This window comes from Mus caroli, unplaced genomic scaffold, assembly GCF_978045245.1.
Source record: "Mus caroli unplaced genomic scaffold, Mus_caroli_1 scaffold_4, whole genome shotgun sequence".
Classification (NCBI taxonomy): Eukaryota; Metazoa; Chordata; class Mammalia; order Rodentia; family Muridae; genus Mus; species Mus caroli.
Genome location: NW_028227259.1, coordinates 148,660,774 through 148,682,961, shown reverse-complemented (window position 1 = coordinate 148,682,961; position 22,188 = coordinate 148,660,774). Strand labels below are relative to the sequence as shown.

Sequence of the window (22,188 nt, the reverse complement as noted above, 5' to 3'; positions counted from 1 at the left end):
AGCGCAATGACCTGAATTGGACTCTCAGGGCTCACAGGGCAGAGAGATGACTCTTCCACTTACTCTCTGACCTCCACATGCACACAACAGCGGGGCGGCAATGAGCGCATACACACCAATAGAAATGTAGTAAATAAGATAAATGCATTAACCATAAAGAAAAGGAAATCTCTAACTCTCAGGAATTAAAAAATGTGCATGTAAATAATCTCTGATGGGTCAAAGAAGCCTTAAGGGAGTCCAGGAGCTCATTGAGCTGGATGAACTAGAAACAGAAATACAACGTATGTAAAACCTCTGGGTAGCAGCGACAGCAGCAACAGCTAACAGAAAAAAGTTAAGTCTCAGAATCTAGGAAAAGGGTCTGGAGAGCTGGCTCAGGAGCGCTGGCTGCTCTCCCAGGGGTCCTGGATTTGATTCCTAGCACCCACATGGCAGCAGCTCACAACCATCTCTAACTCCAGCTCCAGAGGAGCTGACACCCTCAACTGACCTCTTTGGGCACATCATGCGTGCGGTGCATGGATATATGGATATATATATATATATATATATATATATATATATATATATATATATGCAGGTAAAACACCCATACTCACTAAAAAGATAAGCACTAGGGAAAAACCCAACCCAATGTGAGTATAAGGAAGTACTAAAGATGAAGGAGATAGCAATGAAACTGAAAAGAGAAAACAATATAGAAAAAAAAAAATCCAGGAAGCTGAAAGCCGTTCTTTGGAGAGGCTCCCAAATCTTAGCCTCTTCCAGAAGCTCCCTGGGGAGGAAGCCACTTCCCTACTCATCAATCTAGCCATGGCCCTAACAGCTCAGCCAAGGACAACAGCGACCAGCAACGCAAACCAAAGAAAGCCAAAACGCAAACCAACTCTAATAACAGGAGAGGCAGGCTTGCCTCTGCTCCCAGGAGCTGCCCCGCTGGTTCTGGAGGTCAGCCTTGGGAGAGCCCTGAAAGCAGCTGGAGGTGGGCAGGCAGCTGGCTAGCCCACCCACACGGCAGGCTCAGCTAACCCCACAAGCAGCAATAAAGAAGAGGGTTGCTGTTTGTTGTCACTTTTATCTCGTGCTGCCGGCTACACACTCTCTATAGCTGAGCTGTGACCCTAGCCCTGAGACACTTGGTAAGAAAGTGACTCGAGCCCAGCATCGCAGGGATGAGGGGAATAGTGCTGGAAGCCTCCACCACAGGACCCTGAGAAGGTGCTTCCCAAAGGCCAAAATGAAGCCAAGCGCTTGGCTTTGAGGACTAAGTAAAAAAAGAGGGCAGGCACTGTCAGAGACAGCAAGGATCCTTGGCCTTCTCAGGCTCCATGACTTGAGAGCTTAATCAGAATCTAACTGATTCAAGAAGCAAACTCAGGGTCAACAGGACCACCAGTTCAAGGACAGCCTGGGCTACAAGAGCATTTAAAGCTCTCTTGAACTACTTAGCTGTGTCACAACCACAAAGACTAGGGATGTATGGCAGTGACAGTACACTACTATCCCAAGGCCCTGGGTTCCATTAACACCTACAGTAACTCAAAGTTTTTGAAGACCAGAAAGCGCAGAACTTGGAGGAAGGAAGGAAGGAAGGGGCTGGGGAGATGGTTCCATTGGTAAAATGTTTGCCATGAAAGCCTGAGGACCCAAGTTCAAGCCCCAACAACCATATAAAAAGCTGGGGCTGGGGACATGGCTTAACACTGGCCACTCTTTCAGAAGATCTGGGTTTGATACCCAGTATACACATGGTAGCTCAGAACCATATGTAACTCCAGTTCTAGGGGAGTCTCTTGTGACCTTTTAGGGAACCAGGCATAAAAGTGGTACACAAAGATAGATAGATAGATAGATAGATAGATAGACAGACAGACAGACAGACAGACATTTAAAGCTGTGAGATCGCTGGGCAGTGGTGGTGCACGCCTTTAATCCCAGCACTTGGGAAGCAGAGGCAGGCAAATTTCTGAGTTCGAGGCCAGCCTGGTCTACAGAGTAAGTTTCAAGACAGCCAGGGCTACACAGAGAAACCCTGTCTTGAAAAACCAAAAAAAAAAAAAAAAAGACCACAAGTTCTCATGACAAGTTCTCATGGTGACCTCCTGGAGAGCTTAGCTACTGCTTGTCCTGAGGGCTATAGGGCAGCCCAAGACTGTCTGCTCTGCTATCACTGTCTGCCTTGAATGTGGAAATGTGGAGCCCAGTCATATCCCAGGTGGCAGTCATTATGAAAAGGCTTAGAATCCGTACTGTGACACGAGAGCCAAAGCACAGGTCTCAAGGTGAGCCAGGAGGTTTGCATTTCCAAGGGGAAGCTGGCATGAATAGCCATGGGACCAAAAAGATGGTGTCTTTGGAGTCAGAAGTTATAAAATTTGGGGGGCTGAAAAGATGGCTCAGTGGGTAAAACACTTCCCAAGCAAGCATAAGGTCTGGAGTTCAAGTCCCCAGCACCCATGTAAATGTGGAGAAGCACCCATAAGTTATCTCAAAGTTATCTCAGGGTACAAAAGGTAGACGACAGACCTCCAGAGCAAGCTGGCTAAGATGAGCTGAATCAGTAACTTTGGGGTGTAAGGAAGAGAACCTGGCTCTCTTTATATAATGTAGAAAGTGGACAAAGAAGACACCCAGCACCAACCTCCATTCCCCACAGAGAAGCACACGTGCACACGCACACGCAAATACGTATACATGCACACCACACACAAACCGAAACAAAATTCTGGATGTTTATAAACAAAACCAAATCAGACCACAGTTAGCTTCACACCTTCTTGAAATTCTCTACAATATAAATAGAGATACCTGGTCAAACAGATAAACGGTGACATCATCGAAAAATGTCACTGCCTTCTTTTCCTTCTTCCAGTCTTCCGGCAGCTGCTCAATGGCCTCGGCAGCTGAGGGTTTCAGCAAACTCCGCAGGTGCCTACCATCATCGTTACTGACAATAATGGGCACAGGGTGCTCCGTGTCGTCTTCAGACTCAGAGCTTAGGCTGTGCAAGTTGAAGGCTCGCAGGTCCTCGTCCGAGTCGTCACTGTTCTCATCCTCCTCATCTGCATCCATCCCATCCTCCGAGAGGTCCAGCATCCCAGACACACAAAGTTTGCCCAGGTATTTCCCTTCAATGTCTGGCTCCTTCAGCTTGGAGCTCTCGAAGTGGCTGGGCAAAGATTTATCCAGTGTGGAACTCATGTATGCAAGGAGTTCATTGGTATTTGTACCTGTGGAGGCCAGGGTGCATGGGCGATCTTCCTGTGTGTCCAGGTCATCGCAGCTGCTAAGTTCTGAATTCAACAAACTCAAGGGGCTGCTGGCCTCGTCGTTCACAGGATAGGTCTCTCTGGAAGCATCAGCTGGTGTGGGCTGCAATGTTTCTTGTAGTTCTGAGTGACAAGAATTCTGCAAAGTAGACACCTGACTTTGATCTGGCTTGTCCTGTGGGGCTTCCAGGCAGCCTTCTCTGACATCAGAGCTTTCTTCTGGGACAACTGACTCAGGTGGGGACTGGCCCTTTACCAACGCCAGGGCATTGGCAGATGTTCCTGGGACCTCCTCGGGCTTTTTATCTGGCTCTGAGTCATTGTCTGAGAAGTATGCAGAGTCTCGATATGAACTCTGGGTGCCAAGTGTGAAGCTCTGAGGAGGACCGTCAGCACCTCTGTGGCCATCGCCTGCATCCGAGATGACAATGACCGGGTTGGGAGGCAAACTGCTGTGGCCACTGTCACCTGCTGCAGCTGCGTCTGAGTCAGCAGTGCCCTCAGGTGCAGGGTGCAGGGTCCACTCAGGAGATTCCAGGTTCTCCGTTTCATAGCCGCTGTCCGCAGGCTTATCGGGGGGCAAGAGTTTCTGAGGGGTGTGGGAGCCCAGGGACTCTAGCAATGCTTCATGGACATCCACTGAATCCAGGGAGTCTGGCGTCTCCACAGACTGCTCTGAGGTGGGGATGGGTGTTGACAAACTGTCGTCTAAGAGGCTATCTTGGCTGGTGGAATCCGAGGACAGGGCAGATGCCAAGGCTGCATCCTTTGGGGCAGCCTTGTAATTAAGCCGATTTAAAGTCTCCACAGCTTCCGAGTTTTTCTCCAGTGAGCTGACACTAAGAGGGTCTTCTGAAAATGGCTGATTTTGTAAATCCTGTCTCGATTCTGGAAGACAACTCTCCACACTACCCTGAGCAGTAATATCATTCACAAGGATGGGGTCTCTGTTGGTTAGACTCAAGGCCTCCTTGCTTTGGCAAGTGACGTCTGGGGGTCCGTCGCCCCCATCAAGGGTTTTGGCATCGGTAGCAGGAATTTCAACTCCAACAGTCACGGGGTCGGGGCTTAGATCCAGGCAGATGGAGTTCTCAGGGACTCTGACATCTATAAAGGATTTGGTTTCTTCTGGCTTCAGAATTGAGTCTGGGGGGGCATTAGGAGATCCTTCTTCTGTGAGCAAGGCTGGGGAGGCCTGTGGTGAGGTACCACCGTGACACATGACACCTGTACCTTCATTCTGTCCACTCGTGTCTCCCTGTGACAAAGGAAAGTCTAGTGTATTTTCCAGGAACTCAAGTTCAGAACTTACAGAGCCTCTCTGGGGTGACTCCAACAGTGCTGAGGTAAAACCTGCATTCTTAAGTTCTGTCTGAAGGTCGTTCACATGCTCCTTGGTAGTCAGAGAGCCTTTCAGTAGATTTTTCTCCTGAAGAAATAAAAAGTTTTCTGACAATTCTTGGACACTCAGTGGATCAAAGTGATCTTGGTGCAAAAGGCTTTCTGATAAGCACAGAGGGCCCTGGTCCAAAAGCTTATGGGGCTTTTCTTTGTCAGACTGGCAGGTGTCCTTGGGGTCATCTAGGCTTGAACTCAAGATGGCTGGCTTAAAGTCAGCTTGAACTCCATTTAGTTCCATTAGATCAAATATTTTTTGGTGACTGGGCAGGTCATCTGCTTTGTCAAGGTCACTAAATAGGTTGAAAGGGCTCCCAGGGATGCTGGTAGCACGTGAGTCCTCGGTAGAGCTGGCGTCTTTGGGGTGAGCACTGCTCTGGAAGAAATCCTCTTCTGTCCTGGGTTCCTCAGACACGGGGTTCTTAGGGACCGTCAGGTGGGGCGGCTCAGCGCCAGCCCTTCCTAGATCATCCACTTCAGTGGTGAGGAGTGCCGGGGGGTCCAGGCCCACAGTGCTGCTGCTTTTCTCCTCCAGCTGGATGTAATAGTCACTTCCAACAGAGAGCTTGTGTGCATCAAACACAGGGACCACCCCAGGGGCCCTCACGGGCACCTCCTGGCCACCGTCATCTTGCTTGCCAGGGCCAGGATCTGAAAGTGAATTCTCAAACACCTCCACTGGGAAGAACATACTGGAGTAAGACAAGGCTTCGTCTGGGTGGCCCCGGCCCTGCTCATCGAAATGGTCGTGCTTGGCAGCCTCCCACACATACTCAAAGCTCAGGCCCTGGCTGGTCTCAGTCACCGTGAGGACCTCCTCCATCTCCCGACCCAGCCGGTCCCGGGCGAAGTGGTCAAGGATGGGGAAGGCGGCGCTGCTGGCTGCGTCCCTGCTGTTGTTGTTAGGCTTGAGAGCGGTCCACTGCTGTTCAAAGTCGACCTCCGAGTCCCGCTGGCTCTGCATCCTCAGGTAAGTTAGCAGACGGTGCACGTCTTCTGCGGCTGGCCTCTTGTCAGGAGGCAGCCAGCAGAACTGCAGCACCTCATACCTGAGAGGCACACAGGGGAAGTTAACAACAGGGACATAGGGAAAGATAGAACCTTACTTCAGAGCCAACTCAACATGCCCTTCTCCCTAAGATTTCCACACCTCGACCACCACTAGCCCTGGTTAAGGGGTTAACTCAGAGTGTGAATACAGCACAAGAGGATGGCAAGAACGAGTGAGGCACCCATCTCCCCCCCCCCCCCCAGGACATTTCATAGTATTCTGCCAGATCATGCCTTCTTCTGGTTTTCTTCTAATGGTCTTCCCATCAAAAAAAGTAATTTTTGGTTGCTGTTCTAAATTTTTATTGTTAATGTTTTGATAGCATTCTAAAAACATGCAGAAATTTTTTTTCTAAAATCTCGATTTGTACTCTTATTTGGATATGCCTGTTTTTTAATATTTTCTTTTTTTTTTTTTTTGAGACAGGGTTTCTCTGTATAGCCCTGGCTGTCCTGGAACTCCCTTAGTAGACCAGGCTGGCCTCAAACTCAGAAATCCGCCTGCCTCTACCTCCAGAGCGCTAGGATTAAAGGCGTGCGCCACCACGCCTGGGTTTTTGTTTTTTGCTTTTGTTTTTGTTTTGGGTTTTTTTTTTTGGTAATACTTTCATCACCATATTAATCATGCATGATAATGGGTTTCACAATGACATCTGTAAGCAGGCACATACTGCACTAGGATCATATTCACATACCTGCCCCTTCCCTTACCCCTTTCCAATTCTTTCCAACTAGCCTCCCTTCTATTTTCATTTGTGGGAGTATATGTGCTTCTCCCCCTCCCCCGTCACCAATCCTGTGTGTGTATAAACATTCAAGGAGGGGTGGGAGCCCATGGGCACCCTGTTCTTCCATGACAGGGAGCTGACCAGCCCAGTCGTGTGGACCAATGACTCTGAAAGGGTTCTTTCTGCCACATTTGTTCCTTTTCTTCTTTTTCTAAATATTTGTTTATTTAGTCAGGAGTGGGACATCCCATGGCACTTGTGTGAGGAGTTGGCTCTCTCCTTCCCCATGTGGTAGCAGCCTTCCCCAAATGCAGGCTGTTGGCCTTGGAGGTGTGAGCATTTTTACCTGGTAGCGCCACACTCTCCTCCTAAGAACTACTTAGTGGGGATGTGTTGATGTGTTCTCAGAATACTTTCTACCAAATACTAGGGGAAGCTAGGAACTTGTGAGCGCTAGGCCAGAGCTCTTCACAGGGCTACTTCCACCCTTGGTCCCGTTTTTAAAATTACTATTATTTTAAAGATTTCATTTTTAATTATGTGTGTGATGAAAGTGTAGGTGTCACCAGGACAGGCTAATGTAGAAATGATACTTCTAAAATTAATTGTGAACAATGTAAAAACGACTACATTTTAGAACATCTACTGTCTAAAAGTAAGGACCATATGGATGAGAGAGAGAGAGAGAGAGAGAGAGAGAGAATGAGAATGTGTGTGTGGACCTGGAGTTTATTGATTCAGTGAGGCTGACCTAGCTGGACTATCGGGCCTCAAAGATACTCCTGTTTCCACCCCTCCAGTACCGGGATGACAGGTACACACTACCACACTCAGCTTTTTGTACATGCACTGGGGGGTGTGAGTTCAGGCCCTCCTTTCCCGGTGCTCTGTGTTTTTGAAGATTACAAAGCAGAATGGAGGCTACCAACCATCTATCCGAGTACGGCTGCTCCAGCTGCGGCTTCGGGAGCTTCATGTCCCTCTCTCTGATGACTTGATTGAGGACATCCAGGTCAGAAAGGTTTGCATACGGCTGAGCAGCATTGCTGAAGAGTTCCCAAAGTGTTACACCTAAGGACCTGCGGAGAGCAAGAGGGCCATTTGTGTTTGTAGTAATATCAGTTGTAAGGAGAAGGTAATATTGAAGTTATTTATTAGTAAGAAGAGGATAAAATGACTCTTAAATAACCAACATCCCAATGGGAAAAAAAATGGTCATTTCTCTTAAAATGAGGGTGTTCAGAGGCCTGCTTGTTTTACTTCGTCACTAAGACAGAGTGTAATAATATAATCATAGGAACTAAACAATACGGTCACTTGTGACTTTAAAACCTCAAGCAATCAGTTCAAAGACTGATAGGATGTGGTAAAGCACGACAAAATGAATTGACAATATAAACACTCTTGCTTCCAATAATTCCAAGAAACCTTTCCATGAGCAAATGTCACTTCCTACTTAGGCCTGTCACCTGCTGCCTTGGTCACCCTTCAGCACTCCAAGCTAGTGGCAGCCATCTAGTGCCAGAAGAGGTTGGTGTCACCAAAAGTGGACATTCTATGTCACGGTATATCCAACTAGCTCTTGCATTACTGCTGTTGACCTGAGACAAGGTCTCACTGTGTAGACTAAGCTGAAATTGGCTTTTAAGTCACAGTAGTCCTCCTGCCTCAGCCAGCCAAGTGCTGGGATCACAAATGTGTAACACAGTACCCATCGCATCCCTGCCCCCGCAGCCTGTCCTTGCACCCCAGAGTTCTATCCTCCCTGGAAAGGCCTAGCTCAAGAAAGAACTTTTCCTTTCCTTCACAGACTCTCACTCTTCCCACCGGCCACTGTCGACAGGATGGCCTTCTCAGGGAGCCATGTGCATCACCTGGCAAGTTTAAACTTGTAAATACTGTATGTGCATGGGTATTCTGCCCACATGCATGTCTGTGCACCACTTGTATGCTGGCGCTATACAAGCCAGAAGAGGTATCAAATCCTTGAAAATGGAGTTACAGATGGGATGTGAGCTGTCACCCTGGTGCTGTGAGTCCAACACAGCTCCTCTGCAAGAGTAGCCCTCTCTTTACTCTTCTGTGGTAACTTCTCTGCAAGAGCAGCCCTCTCTTTACTCTTCTGTGGTAACTCCTCTGCAAGAGTAGCCATCTCTTTACTCTTCTGTGGTAACTCCTCTGCAAGAGCAGCCATCTCTTTTTTTTTTTTTTTTTTTCTTCGAGACAGGGTTTCTCTGTATAGCCCTGGCTGTCCTGGAACTCACTTTGTAGACCAGGCTGGCCTCGAACTCAGAAATCCACCTGCCTCTGCCTCCCAAGTGCTGGGATTAAAGGCGTGCGCCACCACGCCCGGCGAGCAGCCATCTCTTTACTCTTCTGTGGTAGCTCCTCTGCAAGAGCAGCCCTCTCTTTACTCTTCTGTGGTAGCTTCTCTGCAAGAGCAGCCCTCTCTTTACTCTTCTGTGGTAGCTCCTCTGCAAGAGCAGCCATCTCTTTACTCTTCTGTGGTAGCTCCTCTGTAAGAGCAGCCATCTCTTTACTCTTCTGTGGTAACTCCTCTGCAAGAGTAGCCATCTCTTTACTCTTCTGTGGTAGCTCCTCTGCAAGAGCAGCCATCTCTTTACTCTTCTGTGGTAACTTCTCTGCAAGAGCAGCCATCTCTTTACTCTTCTGTGGTAACTCCTCTGCAAGAGCAGCCCTCTCTTTACTCTTCTGTGGTAACTTTAAACAAGTTAAGTTGATACTTAGGATCCATATCACCTTTTCTTTTTTCTTTTTTCTAAGTCAGGGTCTCACTGTGTAGCCCGGGCTGGCCTAGATCTTACCATGTAAACTAGGCTAGCTACAAACTCACAAAGATTTGCATGCCTCTATTTCCCCGTGCTGGAATTAAGGGTGTGTGCCCATATCTAACATTCAGTGACAGAGTCAGGAACGGCCTGGGAAAGCGCAGTTTCTCAAAAGCTCCCTGCGATTTGCAAATCTTCTTCCAGACTCAGGTGTGTAGTTAGGAGACTGCCCAGTGCCCACCAGGAAACTGTGAGTAACCGCAGCACCGAGGCTTCCATTTGCTGTTGTGCAACCTGGTGTTCAATTTCCTGCTGCTGCTTTTACAGGAGAGTGAGCAGAGCCAGCATGATCCATGTCCACAGTCACTTCTAAAGGCATGAGGAGGAGCCTCACACCAGCCCAGACCATCAAAGGTGGATAACGAACTTAAGTACAAAAATGTTTAAGACACTGTCCAGTGACTTTGGAGGCGCCAGTTTTATTGAAGAGAATCCATGTGAAATGCTGAAACCAAAAGGTTTGCCAGGTGACTGAATGCGGCCTGTCTCCCTGCCTCAGGTTCTCACAGTCCTCACTCATTTGCCTTGATTCTTTCCCTCTTCCAGAAAAACATTCTCAGACCAAAGCCCCTGGGCCCCTGCCACCTCCCATGCTTCAGAGGACCAGAAAGGAAACACAGGCTCCCCAGCTCCTTAGGCCCCTAAGCCTTGTTCTTTTGGGAAGAAGTGTGTCCTGCTGCTGTGGGGGTCTCCCCACCTCCACTTTCAGGTCTTCATAAGGTTCCCCCATCCACCTTGGCATGAGCAGTATGGCAGGACTTGGCACTGCTGCCAGCAACTGTTCCGATGGTCAGGAACAGGGCCAATTCTGCCTTGGGGAACACAGGCTCCATTTTCATGTCCATCACCCCGCTAAGTGCAATAACATTGCCAGTCAAGCATAAAAAACATCTTCTTGAAGAATCAAGGTTGGTAAGAAGGCAGGAACTTCCAAGGCAATACTACAATCTTGAGAACTGAGATGACAAAAGCCACCTTTGAGCCCTGGGACATATGTGCAGGCACTTAGGTTTTTCTGTGTGGATTCTAGGCTCCATGGAAGTGCTGAGCAGGCCAAAGCCTTGGGTCCACCCAAGTGAGCCAGTCTCACAGAGGAGTCTGCTTCAAGGCAGGCAGTAAGCCAGTTCCTCAAAGGCAGTTGCCAGTGAGGGAGAGAAGAGGACAGCTAACAGGGCTGACTTACAAAGCTGGCCTTGAAAAATCCTCACTAGCTCAGGGAAAAGCACTTCTGCAGTGCCCTGCTAGAGTGGCGTCCTGTGTGTGGCAAGACACCAGGTCCCAACAGAGGCAAATACAGGTCCTCGATGGAGGGGCTTGTCTTCAGTCTACACGGCCATGGATTCTCACCATAGGAAAGACCAGAGGAAATCACGCACCAGCCACAGTGGAAGGGGTTACTTACTACAGTGGTCTGACACAGATCACAATTCAATTGTGTAAAACAAACAAACAACAACAACAAACCCTGAGATAGATAGATTTTTTTAAAAGTATAGAATAGTTTATTCAGGGCATGGGGAGGAGAGGGTAGTAGAGGCAGAGAAAGGCAGAGAGAGAGAGAGAGAGAGAGTGAAAGCAGAGGCGAACAGGCCAGCCATGAGCATATGGAAAGAGGGGGAAGGGAATGGGGAAGGGAGGGAGGAAGGGCGAGGGGACAGAGCGGGAGAAAGAAGGGAAGAGCAAGAGAGCAAGAGCCTGATCATATTTTAAAATCAAAAACTATAAAACTTAACAGGAAGATTTAACAGAATAGACATAGCTGAAAAGAGAATCTTAAAAACAGAATTGGTGAGGGGCGCAGGGAGGGGAAAAAAAAAAAAAAACAGAATTGGTGCGGGGAGCATATATGTTCTAGAGTGTAAAGGGTGGGATGCAGAGGAACAAGCAAGAGACACAACTACTCATGTTAAATTAGCCTTCCAAAAGGAGAGACAATAAACAGAGGCAATATTTAAAGAAAAGGGGCTAGGAATTTTCTAGAAGCAATGCATTTTATCAACCTAGAGATTTAGAAAGCCAAATAAATAACAAGCAGGGGTAGATGCATCAACCTATACCCATACAACCCATACCCATACAATTCACACTCATACAGTTCACTCATACAATTCAAGCCCATACAATTCACACTGGCACACATCATAGGAAAAACTAGAAGAGAAAAAAAAATCATAGAAGTATTTTAAGTCAGTCAGAGAGCTTAGGCAGACTTACAGCTGACTTCACAAAGCAACAATGGAAGCCAGAGGACAGTAAAATGACATCTTGTAAAAATGCATTTGAGGGGTGAGAACAAAACAGGCAAGAGCGTGCAGACCACAGAAAACAGAGTCTGGCAGCAGCAGGTCTCACTAGGAAGGACACACTTTAAGTCGGAGCATAATCCCAGAGCAAGGTCTGAGATCAAAACACAGAAACAAACAAGAGAAGCACGAGGAGAAACAGCTTGTATGTGGATAAGCCTAAATGATCACTGACGTTAAAACATTATTAACATCATTAGCCTGGGGGACGTCAGCCTGGTCTACAGAGTGAGTTCGGGAGCCAGGGCCACACAATAGCATATAACTGTGTGTGTGCTCATGTGTACATGTGCATAAGCATGCTTGTACGTGCATGCGAGCGTGCGTGTGTTACACAGCTAAAAGGAAGTGAGGTGTCCCAAAGCCTTGTGCTGGTCAAGAAGCAGGGTGAGGAGATGAAGTAAGTAAGATCACAGTGTATAAAAGTCTACTCATGCTGTAACTTCTAGAATAATTGATAAAAGCACAGGCATAGAATGCATAGCTTCTAAATAAAGAGGGGAAAAAAAGCTAAAAAAGAAAATCAATCCAAAGGAAGGCAAGAAAAGGAAAACCAAAAACAAACAGGAAAATACCTGGTACCTAAAATAAAAGGTATCAGTCAGAAAACCATGACACTGTCAAGTCAAAGACTTAGACACATCATCATTTCAGCACTTTTTGAGATGACCCCTAAAAATCAGCCTTACAGAACAGCCCAAACCTCTCAGCTTCCATTCCCTTCAGTAAATAGTGAGCACTTACTGTATTCCAGGCCAGCAGGTACAACATGGACAACAGATGCAGTTCCCGGCCTTAGTGGAGGCAAATGGGTAGAAGTGGCAGCAGCAACTCAAACACAACCATTACTGGCTATGGCGCATGGTGTGTCTTTCTGCCTCCTACATCCTAGCAGAATTACTCCTGTACTCAAAGAGAGAGGAGTTGGGCCCTTGCTAAGAAAACCAAATAAAAAGGCATGCCAGATACCTACCAGATATTACTGTATTTAGTCTGATCTGCAGTCAAGAGTCTGTCTTGAAAGCTGGTCACTAATTCTGGAGCAGTCCATCTCAGGGGGAAAACTTTCTTGTCATCTGTCTCAATGTAATCCTCCTGCGTGGTCATAAGCACAACGTTCAGGGGAATTCCAGGTGAGGGGAGCTTGGGAGCTTAAGAGCAAAACATTATCAGTGAGCACGCGCCCAACCAAAAACATCACAGGGAAATGAGAGGCAGGCGGGCAAAGAGACTTCTGGATGGAAGGACGGACAGGAGGTATTCCCCTGACACCTGAAGGCCGTGAGAATGGGTCTCTAAAGCATAGCACTAGCTCAGTCACCTTTAGCCGAGGTTGGCCATCTGTGCTGAGGACTGTGCTGGTTACCACAGCTGATGTTACAGGTCAACCTCCCAGCAGCAAAATGACAGGTGAGCTGCAGACACTAGAAGCCCTCTCCCTTCGCTGGAAGGAAGGGCTGCACAAAGCCAGCCACCTCTGTGAGAGGCTAGAAAGGTAATCCTAGCAACAACTTCATAGCCAACAGTAAGTGCTTCCGACACTCCCGCTAGTGCGTGGACAGGAAGCCAACTTAAATTTGCATGTTTTTGAAAGCATTACACTTCTGGTGCTCACAGAACCCACGGAATGACAGATAACTGTTATCTTTATGGTGCTGCATAGAACATGATTATCATTGTAGCAATATCATTTTTTTAAAAAAGATACAACTCATTTAACTTTAAGTGTATGAATACTTTGAATGTATGTATGTATGTATACCATGTATGTGCCCAAAGCCTAAGGAGGAGGTCAGAAGACGGTATCAGGGGCTCTGGAACTGGAGTTACTGGAGTCCTGTTGTGAGCCTCCATGTGGGTTCTGGGAACTAAACCCATGTCTTCCACAGCAGGACGAGTATGTGCTTTAACTACTGAGCCATCCCGCCTGGCCCAGCAGTGCCTCTGCCCAGACCCCAGCAGAGCTCAGCAAACATACACAGATGAAAGCTACTGAGCTGTTTTCTTTAGGGGTATATGTAACAGTTAAAAACAAAGCAAAAGGAGGCTGGCGAGATGGCTCAGTAGGAGAGAGCACTGACTGTTCTTCCTAAGGTCCTGAGTTCAAATCCCAGCCACCACATGGTGGCTTACAGCCACCCGTAAGGAGATCTGACGCCCTCTTCTGACGCGTCTGAAGACAGCTACAGTGTACTTATGTATAATAAAAAATAAATCTTAAAAAAAAAAAAAACCCAAAACAAAACAAAAACCCCAAAGCAAAAACGTGAATATCAACCTTAGTATACCTGTGCTTCAGTTTTACTGATTATAGTGAGAGACATCTACAGACACATGTGCTGTGCTCTACAAATACTAATTAGCATTTTGCCCACATGCTAACTGAATTCTGTTACATACGGCTAGTGAAATGGTTCAACAGGTAAAGCACTTGCTGCCAAGCCTTGTAACTGATTTCTAGCCTGGGGACCCACACAGTAGAAAGGGAGAACTGCCTTTGACTTCCTCATGCATGTCTTTGACATGTATGTGCCTATAAACATACACATCCATGTGAAATAGATAAGTATGCAATTAGAGTATTTTAATACTGTTTTTAAATATATTATTCAGGCAAACTGAATCCATTACACTGAAACCTTAGTCACAAAGCTACTGAATTTGACAAATCAGAAGCCAATGGTACCATAAAAAGACTGGGATATACCTGCTGGAGAAAGGCCATGTCATAAAAAGACTCCCCCACCCCCACCTCCACCCCCTTAAACACAAGCAGTGTTTTTCAAGCCGACTCTTGACTGACAGTAAGCAGGTTAAGAAGACAGCAGGCAGAGCTTTGCTTACCTTGTATCTGCTGAAGCCTATTCCATAGTCACCCACTTTGACATTTAAGTCGGAGGTGAGATAACAATTCCGCAGGGCCAGATCACTGCAAACAGAAGGAGCAGGGCCAGTGTAAGAACAAGCAGGATCCACAGCCAGGATCTCGCCGCACAGAACCGCTGTACATCAGAGGTGTCTTTCAGAAACCAGTCATGCCTTCAGCTATCTGCTTGTAGTTAGTGTCTCAAACAAAAGGCACACTTTAGGAAGTGAATAAAATTCCCCTTTCCTTTTTGTTTTTTAAAAAAATTTGAAAATATGTATTTTTAAATTATGTGCATGTGTGTCTACTGGTGTGTGGGTTTGTGCTCAGAGGCCAGAAGTGGGCGTCGGATCCCCTAGAGCTGCAGTTTGCAGGTGGCTGTGAGCTGCCCAACGTGGCTGCCTACCAAGCCCTTGCTCCCCAGGTGTTTGCCTAAGAAGACCTCCTCTTCCTCTAGTGACGCAGTTTTCTTATTTATTAGCCGAAGAAAGAAACAGCACCCACTAATGACCCTAGCACCTGAAAGTGACTGCCTGCTGGTGAAGTGTTCCCATGCCCACACCAACAACAGCTACAAGGAGCAGCAATGGGTGGCTGCAACACTGCCCCCTCCACGTCTCAGGTCTCAATGGGCGTGCTGAGTGTGTGTAACACTGACTCAGCTATACTGATGACTTTCTGTGCTGTTAATGTGGGGTGATTTGCATGGCGCTCCATCACAAAGCCCTCTAGTAGTACGTGGGGAAAGGCTGGATACTTTCTGACTTTGCTGTTATTAACAATATAGAAGTTTCCTATTTTTTTAAGCCGGACATGGTGGCGCACGCCTTTAATCCTAGCACTCAGGAGGCAGAGGCAGGTGGATTTCTGAGTTCGAGGCCAGCCTTGTCTACAAAGTGAGTTCCAGGACAGTCAGGGCTACACAGAGAAACCCTGTCTCAAAAAAACTTAAAAAAAAAAAAAAGAAAGAAAAGAAAAAGAAATTTGTTTTAGTGTGCACAGAAATGGTGATGACAGGGGCATAATAAAAAATGTGCACAGAATGTTTTGAAAACTAATTAGAGTGCTACCTAGATTCAAAGTACTGCTGTAATCGGCCCCCCAATACTAACACTAAGTATTCTCTGCACCTATTAATGTGCAACACTACAGAACAGAAAAAACACAAGGCACTAGCGTGCAACTTGACGTCAAGGCTGCTCAGGTCAGGAAACTAATGCAGCCAGCATTCTCCTTCAAGCTGAAAAACAGGTCTGGTGACGAAGCTGCCTGAGCTCCAGCCCTGCTGGCTCCTGGAAGGCACTGGCTGGTCACCATATTTGGCAGCAGGCCCAAAGGTTCCAAGTCACAACTCCTCGCCATTTGTTTTTAAGTTGGGTAGCCTGCCCATCTGTGGAAGGATTCTCTAATGCAAACGGCTCAAGGTAATCAAGGGCAGTTCCAAAAACACCCATGGCAAGTTTCTAGCTACAGGAAGCCAAGTAACCGAGAGAGAGAGAGAGAGAGAGAGAGAGAGAGAGAGAGACAGAGAGAGAGAGAGACAGAGAGAGAGAGAGACAGAGAGAGAGAGACAGAGAGAGAGAGAGAGACAGAGACAGAGACAGACAGGACAGGAAGCCAGGTGCCTAAGAGCCACTGAATACTCTTCCGGGAGCTTGGTCCATGCTATCATATTCGATCTAGGTAACAGTGCTTCTGGGTAAACAGATCCCAATTCTACAGAAGAAATCAGCTCAGAGGGATCACAGGAGACTCACAATGGTAAAGCTGGTGAGGTGAGAATTTACCATCCTAATCCCAGTTAACCCTCTCTGTCTCCCCCTCATTGTCTGCCTGCAGCAGCCACAGACATCAAGGTTCCTAAGGGCCGGTTCATCATGCTGTGGACCTCAGCTGTGCAAGCTGCAGATTGTATCAAAGAGACTGGTGTATGTGGGAAAGGATGGGGGACACCACACATGACACCCTTACAACACCACCATCCCCCCCACCCAGGGCCTTTCCCTGCTTATCTTGCACTGGAAATGCAGAATTCTTCCACTGTGAAACTCTGACTAGACATGGAGGACCATGCCTATGAACTGCCTGTGACTGCTGGGGACTTGTGGGGACTGCTGATGGGATGATGGGATAGAATAAGGCTCCCTGGGTGGGTTTTTCCTTGGGTTAGTCAGGCACCAAGGCTGAGCTGGACAGTCAGGCCTCTGTGGGTCTCTACTGGCTCCAGCTTACTGTCCTACTGCACACAGATGCAAAACTAGATGAAATGCTCAGATAAGCAGTTTCTGAGATTGGATGCCGCCTGCCCAGGGTTCAGAGCCTAAGCCCAGGGAATGGAACCTCCTAGTAGTAGACCCCAAGACACAGAGGCTCAACTTGAGTAAACAGGGAAAGGAGATGCTTTGATAATGTCTAAAACCAAGGCTGGGCTGGGCTGGGCTGGGGGTATGGTTCAGTTAGAGTCTCTACCTAGGATCCCTCAGTGAGGAGCTGGAGATACAGCTCTGGAGTATTACATGAGGCCCGAAGTCCATCCTCAGCACCGACAAAACACAAAAGGAGCCAAATCAAAACAAAGCAAACAAAAACCAAATCAAAAATGTTACTTGAAGCCAAGGCCAAGCTGAGTTGTCAGGTAACTATCTCTAGACAAAGCCCTGATGATTCGTACCACCAAATGTGTCCGAGAATCACTTGGGGACCCTACCTCTCTACCGACTAAGAAAAGAGCAGGCAGCAGATCTGGGGTAGGCTAAGAATGGACATGTCCCAGGAGCCGGCACATGTCTGAAGAGCCTCCCAGGAATGTGAGCTGGGACTCTGCTTCTGAGAGGGACCCTGAGGTTTCTGGCCAATCCCCTCAGCTTCTTGTACCTAGGACGTATACCATAACCAGATACCTTTGCTAAGGGTAAAACACAGTGTCACCAGGGATAACTACCCATGAGACAACCCCCCAGATCTAAGTCTAGACTAGAGGCCACACTGGATCTGAATTTGTAATCAGTGGCTCAAGTGCTAGTTAAGAAGGAGCTAGCACTTTCCACCTGGAATGCTGATTTTCTCAGGTGGCCTACCCTGGGCTAGCTTAGAAAAACAGCATTTTTTCTACTGAGGGCCACAGACACAGACATACCAGTAGATGGTGTGTGCCTTGATTTATTGAGTCTCACGTGGCCTAGAATAGCTTCAAACTCTATGTAGCTAAGGATGACCCTGAACTTCTGGTCTAATCTCCCTCCACCTCCCAAATCTCGGAATCCCAGGTATCCATACCTGCTTCTGGAGGGGCTTGCTTCTGAGCTACACAGAGATGCTACACTAACTGAGCAGCAAGGGTGCTAGGTTCTTTCTGTGCCCTCCTGAAGTGCAAGGTTGTTGTTGCTGGTGGTGGCTTTTTTCTTTTTCTTTTTTGTTTTAAAGTCTTTCCCTCTACCCTTTCCCTCTACCCTTCCAGGTCGCACAAATTAACAAACTGGTAGGTACAGTCTTTCTACATAATGTTCACACCAAAACAAATACACGAAAGGCACACGCTGTTATGACTACTAACCTGCACCTTAATACTTAAGATATCACAACCCAGAATTCCCTCCTGCTAAACAGCCTAGTCAGTCATCCTAAGCCACAACTACACAATATTCAACAGTAACTAGTTGAAGCGTACACTAGTTCTCTCGTGAATGTCTGTTTCTCCCATTTGCTACCCTTTCGGGTAATACTGGGGTAGTTATTTTGTTTGTCTGTTTGAGGCAGTCTTATTGTGTAGTCCAAGCTAGTCTTGGACTTGCAGTTCTCCTGTCTTGGCCTCCTAACCACTGAGCACAATGGGTTTTGTTTCTTTTAAAGAATTTTTTTTTTTTAGTAAGCCTGGTGGTGGTGACAAATGCCTTTAATCCCAGCATTCAGGAGGCAGAGGAAGGGAGATCTCTGAGTTTAAGGCCAATCTGCTCTACAGAGAGAATTTCAGGACAGCCAAGGCTACACAGAGAAATCCTATCTTAAAAATCAAAACAAAATAAACAAACCAACCAACCAAAACCCCCAACCCCCAAACCAACAACAATGCACAAGTCTCTTTAGCTGAGTACGGTGGTGTACACTGTTAGTAATTCTAGCCCTTGGGAGGCAAAGGTGGATGATCTCTGTGAGTTCCAGGCCACTCAAGGGCTCACACAGTAAGACCCGGTCTTAAAAAAGAGAAGGAAGGAAGGAAGTAGTAAAAAAAGAAAACAAAACCCAGAAAAGTCTCCTGTACAGAAAAGTCTCCTGTCCTGAGCTCCTGGGTCTGTGCTCCTGCTGGCTATCAGATGGCTACTTAGCCAGTTTGAGTACAAACACCACTCATTCAGTGACCTGATAGTACCTGCTGCTCAGGAGACCTTGAAAGCAGAGGACAGGGACACTAGGCTTTGTTTGGGTCACCTGTGGAATGGTAACAGCAACATGTGCTGTTCACATGGCCTTTAAGAACACTGTGTGTATGACCTCTGAGATGAAGGCTGCCTGAGACCCTGCGATAAGGCTCTCTTTAAACATTATGTAAAAAGAAATTTTAACTAGACCAGTTTCTAACAGAAGAACAACTTTGGGTTAGACGGGTGGACTGGTCTATTTCAACCAAGTCCTCTGAGTCAACCAATATTCTAAACCTCAATTGTAAAATAATGCCATATGGAAGGCCACCTACACAGGAAGAATTTAAAGAACAGTGCCCCACAAGAGCCTTTATATCAAACAGCATGTGTATGTGTGTGTGTGCATGCGTGAGGAGTGTGTATGGACATCTGAGTATGCAGGTATGCACATGTGCATGTGGAGGCCAGAGGATAACCTCAGGTGTGGCTCCTCAGTCTTACAATGCCACTCCCCCAGCCATTGGTGCTCGCTGTCCCTGAGGAAGCTGGGTGAGCTGGGCATTCAGCACTCATTCATCTGTCTATCCAGCATCGCAATTACAAGCTTACAATGCCATACTGGGTTTCTATAAAACATAAAAACATGGGTTGGGGCTGCAGTAGACTTGGCGGCTCTTCGCAGCATCCACATGGCAGCTCACAACTGCCTGGAACTCTAGTTCCAGAGGATCCAATGCTCTCTCTGGTCTCTGAGGCCAATGTGTGAGTCTGGCCTTACATACACACAGGCAAACACTCATATACATAAAAAACCAAGATAGATATATATTTTGGACAATAAATTAAATAAATAAAAAACAAGGGGTCAAACTCTGGCCCTGTAAGTTCTTTACCAGCTAAGCTATCACACAGCCAGCCTGAAGCAGTTACTTTAAAAAGCAGAATGTAACAGCTGCCAATGGTTCCAAGGTTCTGTGCCTTGGGCTTCGTGCTTGGATATCATCCAGGCCATGTGATCTGTCCTTGTTTGTTTTCCAGACGCTAAGGCCTTGCCTTGAGGAAGCACGGGGAGAGCACTACTGGTCAGGGCAGCTCTGTCATCTTTAAGCACACAGCGGTGAACAGCCCTTACACACACTTCCCAGGGGCCTCTGACAACTTCATGTTGTGATTTTGATCAGAGACTTAAAAATTTTCTGTTCTACTTATGTCTGTCTGTCTGTCTGTCTCTCTGTGTGTGTGTGTGTGTGTGTCTGCAGAGGCTAGGGGAGGAAGTGAGATTCCCTAGTGCTGGAGTCACGCACAGGAGTGAGCTGCCTGAGGTGTGAGCTGCGAACTGAATTTGGGTCCTCTGCAGGAGCAGTGTGAACCTGTGCCGCCTCTCCAGCCCAAGGCTTGTTTTGAACTTATAACGGTCACAGACATCTCTTCGAGACAGGTACGCCTTTTCAGGCAGGTACGCCTTTTCAGACAGGTACGCCTTTTCAGATCTTTGGGTTATTAAGAGATAGCTGAGTTGTTTAAAGTCAACCAAAGAGCACTTGCTACACAAGCATGGGGCATGGATTATGGTCTTGCACCCAGTGTCCTGCTCATGCCTGCAATCCCACCTGAGGTGAGGCAGAGACAACATCACTGGGGATCGCTGACTTCCAGCCTAACTGAGAAAAGTGGCGGTAGGAAGAGTGCCCGCATCAAAGGTAATTCTCATTGAAGACAGAGAATGAGAAAGGAGGATATCTGACTCCCTCTTCTGGCTGGTGTTCTTGACTCTATTCCAAAATAATTCTATTTTGAAAATTTGGAACTTGAAAGCCTGAAGCAGGAAGCTTTTTCTAATTCATGGAGCAGACTACAAAGTAAAATGTGCAACCCCCAGGGGCGGCCCTGATCACATACACACACAGCCCCAAACTGCCTGAACTCCAGCGTGCAAAGCAGAGGAGGCCCTTCAGACCTGACACTCTTAAGCCAACTTGCTAGCTGGCCGGAAACCAAGGCCATGACCTACGGAAAGAAAAACGACTCTGCTGCTTCTAGCACCTCTTCCTCGAGCACCTAAGAGCACCCCAGCCTAAAGCTTACTGAGTAGACGCTCAGAGCCAGAGGTCAGGAGGGAGCCAGGGACATTCCCTCCCTACCCCGAGGCTTGTGCACGTCCTACACTGCTGCACGTTCCTCAGGGATTCCCCAGACTTCAGGCTGCGTTCATTCCACTCCTCAGCACTGGTTTAACTCCAGCCCAACTCTGTCTTCACCACCATGTCTAAAGCAGAGCACTCACGATACAACCTGGTCTCTGGTTTCCTCCTTCCGTCTTCCACTCTTCCTGCCTTTGTTTTTGGTTGGTGTTTTTGAATTAGGCTCTCATATATCCCAGGTTGGCCTTAAACTCAACTCTGTAGTTGAGGATGTCTTTAAACTTCTTTGTGATCCTCCTGTCTCCTATGTACCACTATGCGCAGTTTCTGAAGTCCGGAGTTTTAGGCATGTTAGCAGTCTACCAACTAAGTTACAGCCAGCCATTCCCCGGCCCTCTTCCCAAACCTGTCAACCTCTCCAGATTGCAGCAACTACAAGGACATGAGGTGTGCCCATGCCTGTGCCCAGCCAGATCTACCTGTGCAGGAAGTGCAGCTTGTGCATGGCTGCCAGCCCTGCGGCAATCTCACACGCCATCCTCTGTAGCAGCATGGTCTGTGAATCACCCCGCACGTGTTCTTGCTCATTGTGCAGGTAAGCCTTCAGGTCACCCTGCAAAAAACAAGCATGCGAGTGTCAAGTGCAGCACCAGAAGAAACCAAGTGCCTAGACAAGCAATGCAGCTGGTCTGAACTATGAAGAACTATACAGAACAGAACAGTAAAGGAAATACAGTCTGACAACGACTCACGGCTAAACTCAGTGCAGTACAGATGTCTAGAAACCTTCAGGTAATGAAGAAGTGATATGGAGAGTTAAAAAAAAAAGGTACTATTCACTATTTTGAAAAATTGGAACTTGAAGCCTGAAGTCTAAAGAAGAATAAGCAAGAAGCTTTTTCTAATTCCTGGAGCAGACTACAAAGTACAATACGTAGCCACCAGGGGCGGCCCTGATCACATACACACACAGCCCCAAACTGTCTGCTCCCCAGTGTACAAACTGGAGCAGGTCCCTTCAGATCTGACTTCCATTTCCAGGACACACATGGCCAGTGAGTACTTCATCACAAGGCTCGTGGCCACCATTTATGCATGAGTAAGCCATGGAGAAGAGACTACATAAAGAAAACAAGAGTGGAAGAGGTGGGGAAAGCCACTGAGTGCTAGTGACAGGCTCAGGTCTCACTCAGCATCCTTCCCCAGGGACAACATGAGAAAGA

The 22,188-nt window shown here is 47.3% G+C and overlaps 1 protein-coding gene across 2 annotated transcripts in view; it reads right to left on the bottom strand.

The window, feature by feature from the left end:
- Window positions 1–22,188, bottom strand: part of Lmtk2 (lemur tail kinase 2) — a 94,496-nt gene that overhangs the window by 9,221 nt on the left and 63,087 nt on the right. For both annotated transcript variants that reach the window (XM_021162666.2, XM_021162667.2), the window contains exons 7-11: window positions 21,445–21,578; window positions 14,445–14,529; window positions 12,574–12,695; window positions 7,378–7,527; window positions 2,812–5,719 (exon numbers count right to left, since the gene is read on the bottom strand). In XM_021162666.2, coding sequence (XP_021018325.1) covers window positions 2,812–5,719; window positions 7,378–7,527; window positions 12,574–12,695; window positions 14,445–14,529; window positions 21,445–21,578 — 3,399 coding nt within the window. The remainder of the gene's footprint in view (window positions 1–2,811; window positions 5,720–7,377; window positions 7,528–12,573; window positions 12,696–14,444; window positions 14,530–21,444; window positions 21,579–22,188) is intronic.